Source organism: Marmota flaviventris, chromosome 7 (genome assembly GCF_047511675.1).
Source record: "Marmota flaviventris isolate mMarFla1 chromosome 7, mMarFla1.hap1, whole genome shotgun sequence".
Classification (NCBI taxonomy): Eukaryota; Metazoa; Chordata; class Mammalia; order Rodentia; family Sciuridae; genus Marmota; species Marmota flaviventris.
In genome coordinates, this window is record NC_092504.1 from 97788584 (window position 1) to 97801678 (window position 13095).

Consider the following 13095-nt stretch of genomic DNA (forward strand, 5'->3'; position numbering starts at 1 on the left):
AGCATTATCTAGGAACGTGAGGAATTTAAAGAAAATGCCTAGAAATTTAAAAAGCACAATATGTAATATTTCTATTGATGATAAAGACAAGTTCCAGAAATACTCTGCATTGTCAGGAACTTTGTTGCTGAAAAAGAAACAGTTTCAGAGGGCTGGGCTACATTTCAAAGCTGCTGCATGTTGGCTTCCTGGAGAGTTAATTAATCACATTACTTTACCACCTCTTCTTTCAAAGAACTTGAAACAAGAATTTGTCCAAATATTCATAAATAAATAATACTTCCCTTCAAACATCTTTGATACCTTCTTTAGGTATAAAATTAACTGATTTAATAATGTATGAGGCTGTAGGCATAATAAAATAATTTATGGAACACTGTGCTAGGCACTTAGCATGCTCCCTCTTACTCACCCCTCCCCTCAACTCCAAGAATAGGACACTCCAATAAACCTCTCTTACAAATCAGGAGATATCTCAACCAAGGACATGAGAGTAAAGATTCCAAAATTACATTATATTTACTATCTTCTTTCTTTCTTCCCTTTTTTTGGGGGGCTGGGGGGGGGGGGGGGTTGCGTCTCTCACTATGCTACTCAGGTCTCTAATTCCTGGGCTCAAACAACCCCTTCCACCCAAGCCTCCCAAGCCCCTGGTACTACAGGTGTGTGCCCACCTTTACTATCCCTTTTCTATTAAGCATAAATGGTTACATATCACTCAGGTCCTTTCCAACTGATCCTTTAACTCAGAACAAGACAGCAAGCATCATCACAGGACAGTTGCTAAATTAAGCAGCAGCTAAAAAATTTAAAAGAAATTAAATTCAATCACAAGTAAATAAATGACAGTACATTCTTAACCCAGTATTTTATTGTCTGTATAATGGATAATGTAAATGCAGAATTCTTTGCTTTCCATAGCAAGTCAATTGTTTTTTTGGTTTTTGTTTTTTACTTAATGAACTGTGAACCTACTATGCTCAAAATGCTTCAGAAAATACAAAAATGAGCAAAGCACAGACTTTATCTCCAAAAAACCTTATATATAACTAAAAATATATAACTACTATTAATTTAATAAGAATGAACATTTCAAGAAACACAATCAAACATAAGGAACTTTTGGAAAGTTCAATTTCAAGTGAAACATGTTTTACTCATATAAGTTTTTCTTAAAATTAAGCCCTTATATATCTCTATCTTCTTAAACATAAAACCCAGTATAACAATAAAATGCTAATATTTATCAAGTTTGTGTGTTAAGTGCTTTACATGCTTAGCATTTAGTCTTTACCAAAACCCTAAGTACTGCTGATGGTTCCATTTTAAAAAGAAAATATAAAAACAAATTTTATTTGCCCAAAGTCATCTAGCTAGTAAAGGGTGGAGCTGTAACTCAAATAGCAGTCTACCCTCTATTCTATTCTGCTTAACACTTTTATTCATTGATTCAATCAAACATATGTTGACCACTTGTTACACACGGAGTATCATTAGGAAATGAGCATAGGATAATAAACAAGATAGCTTATTCATGAAGTTCACCTTTTGATTGAAAGACATTCATATCTGTTTTCTAATAAGATAATTACAGACTATAAAATGTTACAAAGGAAATAAAAAGATGATTTGACAAAGTAACTGGAAAAGGTTTACATATCTTATGGTGTTAAAGGCATCTTATAGTTGTTTTCTATTTACTGCCAAAGACGGGCCAGGCAGGATAGGGACAAAGAGAAGATAGGCCACTTCTAGTGAAAATGATCAGAGAAGTGGCAAGGGAAAGTCTTGGTTTCATCACAGATGTGGAAACAAGCTTAAGAAAAGTTACAGTGACTTGACTGATCAAGATCTCAAGCTAGGACTGAATTAACTATAATATCAGATGACAAATGATATTTTGGATAAGATAAGACTACAAAGATATCCCCTGACTGGCACAAGGAAATAAGGCTAGACACAGGAGGTACCTTAATGGTGGGAACAAAATCCTGAAAGCAATGGGAACTCTATTATGAAGATAAACACAATCAGACTGTGGGGAAAATAACTTCTATACAAAAGTCTTGTTTGGGTTGGTTGTTTTTGTTGTTGTTTGTTTTCTTTTGGAGTGTGTTTGCAAGGTGAGGAATTACAGCAGAGAAATTAATGAAGAGGCTACAACAACTGACTTTGTGACAAATTTTAAAAACTGACTATAGGAGGTGGTAATAAGAATGAATAAAGCTGAGAGCCACTCTGGATATGAGATAGAATAGTGGTACCAGAAATACACATGCAGAATCCAATATGGAGTTCCCCCAATCCTACAATACAAATAAGTCCTTCCTGCTTTCACCAATGTGTCTGGCATTTTTCCACAAATGATTCAATGTTCTTTCTGACAACTAGTTACACTTGATAAATATGGCTTCCTAGTATCTTTTTAAATTTCTAACAGAGAAGTGTCAGTACATATTAATTAATTTATCATCACAAACATGTCACCAAATTTAATCATGTTGTAAACCACATTATTCTACACACATAGTACACAAATTGTCCAAAGCAAACTATTGTTTTTGTTTTGTTTTGTTTGTTTTGTTTTAAGTCCATATCCCACACAAGCCTCAACTAATTAGAGAACCTTAAAGAATCAAGAGGACCTGTGGCAGGTTTAGCATGTTGAGTAGCCCCAATGCTATTTTTAGCTCAAGCAACACTTCTCCTTGTGCAAGTTTTTCCAAACGATACCAACAAGGTCAAGGATCATATCCTATCTAAAAACAAGACCTACATAACAGCTAAGATCTCTCAGAATGGCTTATCTAACAAGTGTTATGACCTTAAGGATTTTATTTGTATTTTTATTTTTACATATATCTTTGGTTTTTATATATTTTATATTTGAAAATACTCACTTATATTAATACATTGTTTTCATTCTTATTTACACTTTATATATGGCAGTGTTAAATTCTACTTATCATCCTTTTAAAAACGAAAAGCCTTACTTTGTACCCAGCACTTCACGTTCAAAGGGATAATCTAGGTCTCCGAACAACTATCATCCACTCTATATAGACAAACGCTGGAACTCAGAAAGATTAATTAAAATTAAGTTCACTAATTCAAGATCGCACAGAAATTGTTAAGGACAGCGCCAATATCAGGCCTCTGAACTCTGACCCACTCTTCTCCACCCAGGAAACTACCAATTTAATATTTGAATATTCATGTGCCTCTCTTCAACAAACCTAGACTCTAACTTAGAACCAAAACTATTGCCGCCCTGAGTCTCGAAATACAGCAGAAACACTAGCATTCCTCCGTAAACACAAACACTGGAACACACGCTTCAGTCGGTACCCCCATGCAAAGCTGGGTGTGCTCCGCTGCACAAAACTTAGTAAAATACACTATGGCCTTAAAGCAAAACCCTCACCTGAGCTATCCTCCTCACTCCGTGGGAAATTGTCATGGAGAAGTGAGTCATCCCGTTAAGGTTTTCTAAATTAATAATTTTGGATGCCTAAAGAATGAATTACACAAACCCCTTTCTACCCTCACCCCGAAGTTGCTTGAGTGTCAAAACGCGGTAGATTACTACACAAAGAAGTGGGGCTGGGTCTAGCTCTGCCCCTCTCCACCGCTCCAGCGGTCCTGAGGCAACCCACTCCCCCAAGCCCAGCGGGTCGCTCCCGCCCCTTAACCCGGACGACACCAGACACAGCCGGCCCGAAGCCCCCACGCCCCTGACCGGAGCCCTGCGGGAATGCGGCTTAACCACTTCGGGCTGCCCCTTTTCCCCCTACCTGCGCGGGGCAGCCGAGCTGCCCACACCTGGCGTCACCGACCCCGCGGAGGATGCGCGGCCGGAACCGGCCCCTAAACGCGTCGCCCTGGGGCTGCCGGGCCACCCGGGGCAAGTCGGCTTCCGCCCTCAGCTTGCATGGCCGCGGCTGACCGCGTCCCCGCCCCCGCCTGCGTCCGGAGTCCCCAGGGCCCCGGACCCTGAGAACCCAGAGGGGGCGGCGGCGGGCGGCGGGGGTGGGGTAAGAGGAAACGCAGCCGCGGGAAGAGGAGGAGCGCGACCCGAACCACCGCGAGGGCGCGAGGGGAGACGAAGGCAGAGGAGGAAAGGGGTCCGCAGAGCAGGCAGCGCTCTGGGGGAGCGGGGTCTACCTGCGAGCAGAAGTACGAGCCCTGGATGCCCAGCTTGATGCAGGTGGGACACTGGAGCTTGGCCTCGCTGCTGCAGCCGTCCGTCTCGCAGACCCGCGTCTCCACGGCCGCCATGCTGCCTGCCTGCCGGAGGAGCGCCTCACCGAGGAAGAGGAGGGAGGGAAGGAGGAACGGCAGGGCAAAGGGGAGGAGAGAGCGACCGAGTCGGGGGAGGAGCTCGGCCCGCTGCGGGCCTGGGCGCGGAAGGGGGAGGAGCGCAGGCCGGGCCCGGATCACGCTGCGCGCCCCGCCCTCGCCCCGCGCGCGCAGCTGGCGCCCCGCCCTCTCCTCCCCACCCCTCCCCGCGCCTTCCCACCCCTCCCCGCGCCTTCCCACCCCTCCCCGCGCCTTCCCACCCCTCCCCGCGCCTTCCCACCCCTCCCCGCGCCTTCCCACCCCTCCCCGCGCCTTCCCACCCCTCCCCGCGCCTTCCCCCGCCTCCGGGGCTGTGCGCACGTGGGGGAGGCTGGGGAGTCCAGCCTCGATTTTCGCCGGGTCTGCGCAGTTCTGCGTTTGCACGCTGCTATCCCAACCTCGCGGCTCGGGGCGGTGTCGGCCAGGTGGGGTCAGCGAAGAGAGGTGGTCACGCCGCGCCCTTTCTCGGTGCCCTGGAGACCCATACTCGGACGTCCTTACGCACCAAGGCTCTAGAGCCCTGCACGTCTCCAAACCCAGAGGCAGATGAAAAGGGCGCTCCGCTCTTCTGCTTTGGTTCTACCGGCCGCTCCGTGGAAAGTAATTTCCTTTTCTATTTCTCACCGGTAGTGTTTGTTCTGAGGCCTAAGGACCACCGCTTGCCACTGAAAGGAGGATCACTGAGCTGTCAATGGGGCGGCGAGCTGGGGTTTGCATCTGTCCTCCCTATTTTCTTTTTTTTTTTTTTTTTTTTTTACTTTTACACACACCACCGCACGCCGTTCAAAATGTATGATGCTAATAACACAAATACCACATATTAATACACTCAATTCTTATATTATCCTAGTTGACTATCTAAGAAGAGGGGAAAATTGTGTTAATTATGAAAAAAGTTTTAAGGGTTATAAGCTGCAAACCTGTTGCCTTAAAACGTCAACTACATTCCAGATCTGCCATTTTCTAAGTTGTGCTTGAATATCTGTCACTCGAAAAGATAAACTGGTATTTATTGATCACCAACTAATGCCGTGAACTTTGTTATTTTTTTAACTTTCATGTTTAATACGCCAGAAAAGCTTATATTACTTTTTAATAACTTTGTTTTGCTCTATAAGCGTTATATATAAGAATGAAATCAAACAATAAAAATATTCATATACACATAAGCAAAAACTCAATAACTGTGTGTATATACATGTAGGTAAATAACATTTATATGTATATATAAAATATTTTTTCTTAAAAATTGAACCATGCCATGAATGAGTATTATTCCCAAATACTCTTTTTAATATTTAAATTTTAGTTATAGGTGTACACAATATATTTTATTTTTATGTGGTGCTGAGGATCGAACTCAGGGCCTCACGCATGTGAGGCAAGCACTTTACCACTGAGCCACAATCCCAGCCCCCTAAATACTCTTTTATCACATAATTTTAATGGCTGCATAATATTGGATATTACTGAACCAAATCCACTAATAATAGAAACTTGGCATTATTTTTAATAATTATTTACCATAAGGCTTCAATGAATATAATTTTAGCTAGATCTCTGCATACATCCTTACTTAAGATATATACTTAAAAAAGTGGAATTGCCGCATCAGAGGATTTTTACTGTCTATTGTTCTTTATATGGTTTGCCTTTTTTTTCCATAGCTCATTGTAATTCCCTAAAGAACATTTATCAATTAATAAGGAAAGATAAGTTTACAGTGGAGAAACCTACCAGATACTCTTGTAACAATGTTATCAAAGTGAAAATCACCAATGAAGAGCAAATTTATTTCATACCCCCTCCTTATATAAATCACAGAAGAATGCAGTATGTCTTTTGTGGCATTTCTACCAAAAATGCATAATGGATTCTAATCATGAGGATATATCTGAAAGACCATACTGAAGAGTCTACAGTATAATTGACCTGGGCTCTTCAAAATGCTAGTATTCTAAAAGCTGTTCCAGATCCAAGGAGACTAAAGAGACATGACTAGATGCAACCTGTGATCATGGGTTGGAATTTATACCAGGAGGAAAAAATAACTGTTTCTGCTAGAAAGAAAATTAGTTTGTAGTGTATCCTTATCATCTTCTGACTTGTACATTATGGTGTAGTTAAGTATACATTGTGTGTGCTTATAATGGGAGAGAGAAAATGAATAAAATGAATGTGATAGAGGTGAGGTACTTCCTAGATGTTCATCACCTGTAAATCCAAACCAAATTGGGTCTAACCCTGGCTTACCTCAGCCTCTACTCTCGCTATTCTTTATGTCTAGGCCTTATGTCTAACCCCCTAGCAATAGCTAACTGCTCCTGGTTTCCTGAACTCATAGTGCTGTTTCATTCTTTCATGTACTTGCACATGCTATTCCCTTTACCTGGACTGCCTTTTCCCATTTGATCTTTGGATAAAATTACTGTTCCTTTACAATCCAGCTCCAACACCACTTTACCCATTAAACTTTTGCTGACCTCAACTCTAGTTATAATCAGTGTCACCTCTGTGCTACCTCTAAACTCAGTACAAAGTGCTAATTAACAACAATTTTTGCTAACGTTTGTTAATTTATTAAGGATTTAAGATATCCCAGGATTGGGCTGGGGATGTGGCTCAAGTGGTAGCGCGCTCGCCTGCCATGCACGGGGTGCTGGGTTCAATCCTCAGCACCACATAAAAAATAAAATAAAGATGTTGTGTCCACCGGAAACTAGAAAATAAATATTTAAAAAATTCTGTCTCTCTCTCCTCAAAAAAAAAAAGAAAAAAAAAAAAAGATATCCCAGGATATAGTAAGATGAAAAACTATGTTTCTTTTATTTTGAGACCGGGACAGGGTCTCACTAAGTTGTGAGGTTGACTTTGGACTCACAATCCTCCTGCCTCAGCCTCCCCAGCCGCTAGGATTACAAGTATTACAGGCATAGCCACCACACCTGGCAGTGGTTTTATTTTTAACCCTTACAACTACACTATTGCCGCAGTCTGGCTGGGCACAAAATCACGAGCCACTCAAACAGGAACAAACTTTATTTTTTAAACTCCCGCCAATGCCCTGTATGCTCCCAGGAAAATATGCCGACCCACACACACTGCCTTCTCCCGGGCCACACTACCCCAACAGCAAATCCCTCCTCCGGAATTCCCTCCTACTGCACTTTCCCAACCAATGGGAACGCTTTGGGAGTCCTGCTAGAGCTCCAAAGTAGCAGGCTGAGGTGGACAGCAGGGGTCTAATATCCATTTGAATGCAGATCTTAACATAATCATATCATCTCAATGGCTTGCTGGCGTCACCTTTCAACCAAAAATGCATTACTATTTGGCTATGGCTCTTAGCACACCATGAGAAAGGTAGCAGTATTAATCCCATTTTTAACTTTTGTAACTCAGGGTCAAGTAACTAGGAGGTGACAGCCTGAACTTGAGCTCAGCTCTGTCTGGCTAGAAATTCCATGGGTTTGGTTTCTTTTTTATTTTGACATGGAGTCCCACTAAGTTGCCCAGGCTGGGCCCTCCTCCCTCAACCTCCCCAGTAGCTGAGATTGTAGGTGCACATCACCGTGCCCTGCTCACACCCCGTGTTCTTAACCACTGTAGTTCATTCCTTTTTTATTTTTTTTTTAACCTTTCTATCTTACAATACTGTAACTTCATGTAATGACAGACTTAATTTGTTTTCCACTCTATCCCTAACCTTTAACCAAACCATGGTGCTTGAAATAAAATAGGTACTCAATAAAAGTTTTTTCCTTCTTGATTTTCAGATTATGAATTATTTCAAAATGTGAAGAGAAAAAAGATTTGTTTTTAGAGAGAAAAAGAGAAAGGGAGAGAGTATTTATTCTATTAATCAGAACCCAGAAAGAAAGAGATGAACTATTGAGCTCGATTACTTAGGGAGTAAAGAGTTTAATAAAGTGACAATAAATCAAGGCATGGGCAGAATCTAAAAAGCATAAGGAGGGCTGGGGTTGTAGCTCAGTGGCAGAGCACTTGCCTCACACATGTGAGGTACTGGGTTCGATCTTCAGCACCACATAAATAAATAAAGATATTATGTCCATCTACAACTAAAAATATATTTTTAAAAAAGCATAAGATATATATCCCCCATAAGAAGGGCTGGGGATATAGCTCAGTTGGTAGAGTGCTTGCCTTGCATGCACAAGGCCCTGGGTTCAATCCCCAGCAACACACATGCACACACACACAAAACATAGGGAATGATCCAATAAATTAATGTTAACAATGAGGTAACATCTCCATTCTTAGATCTGAAAGAATGAGGGAACTGGGCAATTACCAAGATCTTCAGAGAGCTAGGTAGAGGCCTCCTAACAGGAGTTATGACCTTTGGTTAAGAAACCTTACCAGTCCAAGGCCACCATAATGTTAGGACCTCATTCTTCCCCCAATTTCCAGTCTTCTGAAAACTAGAACAAGGAGCCCATTCATCTATAGTAGACCACACAAGATAGCTTCCCTGGGCATAATGCAGAATTCAGAAGGGCGGGAAATGAATTCAGACAGCCAAATGCCAGAAAATCCAGAATAATGTGGCACCCTCATCCAATTTAAGAAATGCAATATAGGCAATACAGTTGAAGTCCCCAGCATACTCACCCCAATTGTACCCCCTTGCCTTCCCCAGAAATGGGAGTTATTTTCCTAAATTTTGTATTTAACATTCCCATAAATATCTTAAACTTCACAAGTGACATTATAACTGTATGCAGTCTTACCTTCATCATTCTTGATCATGATCAGAAGATTCACCCTTTTTTAAATTTTTTTTAGTTTTACATGGACACTAAATACCTTTATTTTATTTATTTATTTTTATGTGGTACTGAGGATCGAACTCAGTGCTTCGTGCCAGGCACTGAGTCACAACTCTCGCCCAGAGAATTCATCCTTACTGACACTTATAGCTCTAATTGGTTTTATTTTCCCTACCATATAACATTGTATTATCTGAATATACCACAATGTATATATTCCCATTCTCCTGTTGATGGACATCTACTTTGGGTTTCATATTTTGCTCTTACAGTTAGTGTTGCCACAGGGATCCTCATACCTCTGCATAATACCTTATTTTAAAAAATAAAATTGAACTGGGCATAATTGAAGTGATGCACACCTGTAATCCCAGCAACTGTGGAGGCTGAGCCTGGAAGATATTGAATTCAAGATCAGCCTGGGAAATTTAGTGAGTCCCTATCTCAAAAAAGAAAAAGGACTGGGGATATGGCCCTGTGGTAGAGCACTCCTGGGTTCAATCCCCAGTATCATAAAAATTAAAAAATTTTTAATGAAACCTTCTGACAAGGTCTAGAGTTTTCATTGCTCTTGTCTTGTCTTCATATTTGAGAAGCATCCTGGTTCAGGGGTATGAACAATGGGTTGTGAGTGAAGAAAACGGAGTCATATGTCTCTTTCCTGTTTGATGAAAGATGCTTAGGCTCTTTGAACTTTTGTTTCCTCATCTGTGAAATATTGTTATAAAAGCCAAATGAATTGGTGCCTATGAGAATACTTTATAAACTGTAAAACACCATAAAAATGTAAGTTCTTACTACTTATCACCAGCCTCGCCTGGTATAAAGTATGACCTCCTGGAATAGAAATCCTATACAAGTCTCTCTTGTTTGCCATTGTATCCCTAGTATTCAAAATGAGAGTTGACACAGAACAGGCATTGCATTTGCATTGATTAGGAAAGACTAACTGCTGTTTTGTTTTGTTTTATTAAATAATAAATTGCAAAAAAGGAGCTTAAGCAAATGAAAGTTTGGTTCTCTTATGGCAGAGTCAAGCTGAGGCCAGCCAGGAAAGCCCTGCTGTATCAGTCTATCAAAAATCTGAGCTCCATCCTTAAGCCCCTCCACCTCCAAAGTTCTTGGAATCCCCTTTTGATTAGCCTGGCACATGGGAGTGGAAGATCACACATGAGATTTAATAGGTCAAATTTGGGAATGGAGTATTCCACTCAATCTCATTGGCCAGAGCTCATTCATTGTTCACATCTTATGCCAAGGGATGCTAAAAAAAAAAATATGGTTCATCTGTGGTCTCAAGAATGAAAGAAGGGGCTGGGGCTATGGCTCAGCTGTAGAGCACTTGTCTTGCACATGTGAGGCACTGGGTTCGATTTTCAACACTACCTAAAAATAAACAAACAAAATAAAGGTATTGTGTCCATCTACAACTATATATATAAAGAATGAAAGAAAATTGGCCAGGCGCAGTGGTGCACAACTTAAATCCCAGAAGCTTGTGAGGCTGAGGCGGGAGGATGATGAGTTCAAAGGCAGCTTCAGCAAAAGCAAGTCGCTAAGCAAGTCTGTGAGATCCTATCTCTAAATAAAATACAAAATAGGACTGGGGATGTGACTTAGTGGTTGAATGCCCATGAGTTCAATCCCTGGTATCTGCCCCCCCAAAAAAAACAAGAATGAAAAAAAATCGTTTGATCCTCACCTAGTCAGTCTTTGCTATAGCAATAAAAAAAAAAGTATAAATACATCAATAAATGAATGAAATGTACATATCCAAATGCAGCTTAATTCCCACTTATCATTTTAACTTCTCAATAATGCCTTAAGGTTGAATTTATGTCAATTAAAATGTTTAATTAATAATGTCAATTAAAATGTCTAAATAATTTCATAATTGTGCTTCCTGTAAAGGCCCCTTGAGAACCTCATAATTTCTCAAGAGTTCCATTTTCATGAAAGATTTGGAGAGAGATTAACCACTAAATGCTGTTGTTGTCCCATTATTAGACCCATAATAACATTTAATAGCATTGTGGTAACATCTGCCTTCTTTACAAAACAGAGCCAAAAGCCCTTTTTCTCTGAAATCTTGTTTCCAAAATCTCACTTGGATGATTTGTAATATGGACCTGCTAGCCAAGAAACTAACTAAGTTTCTATTCCATTCCAGAGCAAACATGGTTATAGTTGAAGATTTGTTTCTTCTCCATCTCGGTCTTCTCAGATGGGTGCCCCTGAATCAGGTGAAAGTCAACACTTCTGCAGTCAATCCTTGATGGAACTGTAGCTTCAACTTTTTTTGAACACTCCTTTCAGCACCATAAAGTTTTAAGGTATTTATAGGAATGATAAACACCAAACTTAGTGTAATGGCTAATTGAATAGTTGACTTGATTGGATTAAGAGAAGCTAAGGATTAAGAAATTTATGGGTGTGTCTATGAGGGTGCATCTAGGAATGATTGACGTGTAGGATAGCCAACTAAAATGGAACCCTCCCTAAATGTGGGCAGCATCAGCCAATAGGCTCATGGCTTGGATGGAATAAAACTTGGAAGGAAAAAAAAGCCTCAGCAGATGCAAGCTCCATTCTTTTTGAAGGGGTTCTTGATTGCTGCTGCGATCTTCTGAGGCTATTAGATTATCACTTCTTCATTCTTCCAAACCTGGACTCTGCCAATGATTCTTCCGTTTCAGACAAGGGCAACACAGTTGATCCCTCTTGTTCTGGAGCTTCAACCTCTTGGACTGCCCATCTGCCGGTTCTCCCAGCTCTCCAGCCTGCAGATGGCCATTGTGGACTATTGAGCTTCTGGTCGCATAAGGCAAACTAATAAATGCCCTTTTTATAATTATACTTCCTGTTGGTTCTGTTCCTCTAGAAAACCCTGACTAATACACTTAGGATAATGACTCCTTTTTCTGGAGAGGAAGAATGGGGGTGCAATTGGGAAGAGTACACTGGCGATGTCAACTGTATTGGCCATATTGCATTTCTTAAACTGGATGGGGGTGCCACATTATTCTGGATTATCTTCCATTTGCCCCAATTACCATATAATTAGCTATTTTGAGGCTTTGGTAGGAGACACATTTCTTTTCTTTTTTTTTTTTTTCTATGTGGGGAATTACATAAAAATTGATTTTGGAGGGATAGTAGCTCTAAATATTAAAGGAAAAATGTGGCTCCTGGATAGTAACATTGTAAAATACCTTTATGACTTTGTGGAAGACAATGACTTCTTAAAGAGAACAGAAATTTTTCATTTATTGCAATCTACTCTATCCCTTTGCTCTGCATGCCATCTTAGTCTTATATCAAATGCCTTGATACTGTATATCCACTTTTTTTTTTTTTTTTTTTTTTGGTGGTGCTGCTGCTGGGGATTGAACCCAGGGTCTTGTGCATGCAAGGTGAGCACTTTATCAACTGAGCTATATGCCCAGTCCCCTGTACATCCTTTACTGTAGCTTTATAATAAGTTTTGATGTCTAAAAGAGCAAGTCTTGGGACTGGGGTCGTGGCTCAGCAGTAGAGCGCTTGCCTAGCACGGGCGAGGCCCTGGGTTCAATTCTCAGCGCCACATAAAAATAAATAAGTAAAATGAAGGTTTTGTGTCCAACTACAACTAAAAAATAAAAATATTTTTTAAAAAGAGCAAGTCTTCCCATTTAGGTTTTTTTTTTTTTTTTAAGAGAGTCTCAGTCCTTAATGCCAAGCAGGGTGAAGATATAAGAGCACAAGAGTGGGGAGGAAAAGGCTCATGCAGGGGTGGCATCTATGAGGTCAGAATAGAGCATCAAATCCTACACAAGTTGTAGAGGGGGTCCATGCAAAGAGGCAGTTCAGCTCTGAAGCCAAGCATCAGAGCCTGACACACGCATCCCACTCAGTCTCTGATACCCACACTACCCTGCCTTCTTTTGGGGAGTCCCTTTCCATCATGGTCAGGCTTTAACATTTA

General features: G+C 40.9%; 1 protein-coding gene and 1 long non-coding RNA gene across 6 annotated transcripts in view; one reads left to right on the forward strand and one right to left on the reverse strand.

Annotated features, from left to right (window-relative positions):
• Nucleotides 1–4374, reverse strand: part of Metap1 (methionyl aminopeptidase 1) — a 59866-nt gene extending 55492 nt beyond the window's left edge. For 2 of the 5 annotated variants that reach the window (XM_071614519.1, XM_071614518.1), the window contains exon 1: nucleotides 4165–4374. In XM_071614519.1, the coding sequence (XP_071470620.1) occupies nucleotides 4165–4278 (114 nt within the window). In that variant the 5' untranslated portion in view covers nucleotides 4279–4374. The remainder of the gene's footprint in view (nucleotides 1–4164) is intronic. The other 3 variants (XM_071614520.1, XM_071614521.1, XM_027926680.2) reach the window with 3 other exon arrangements.
• Nucleotides 4375–4650: 276 nt separating this feature from the next.
• LOC114085513 (uncharacterized) lies at nucleotides 4651–11985 on the forward strand. Its single transcript, XR_003581481.2, has 3 exons — nucleotides 4651–4938; nucleotides 11302–11464; nucleotides 11828–11985. It is a non-coding gene; the product is annotated as an uncharacterized lncRNA (long non-coding RNA).
• Nucleotides 11986–13095: the final 1110 nt, after the last annotated feature.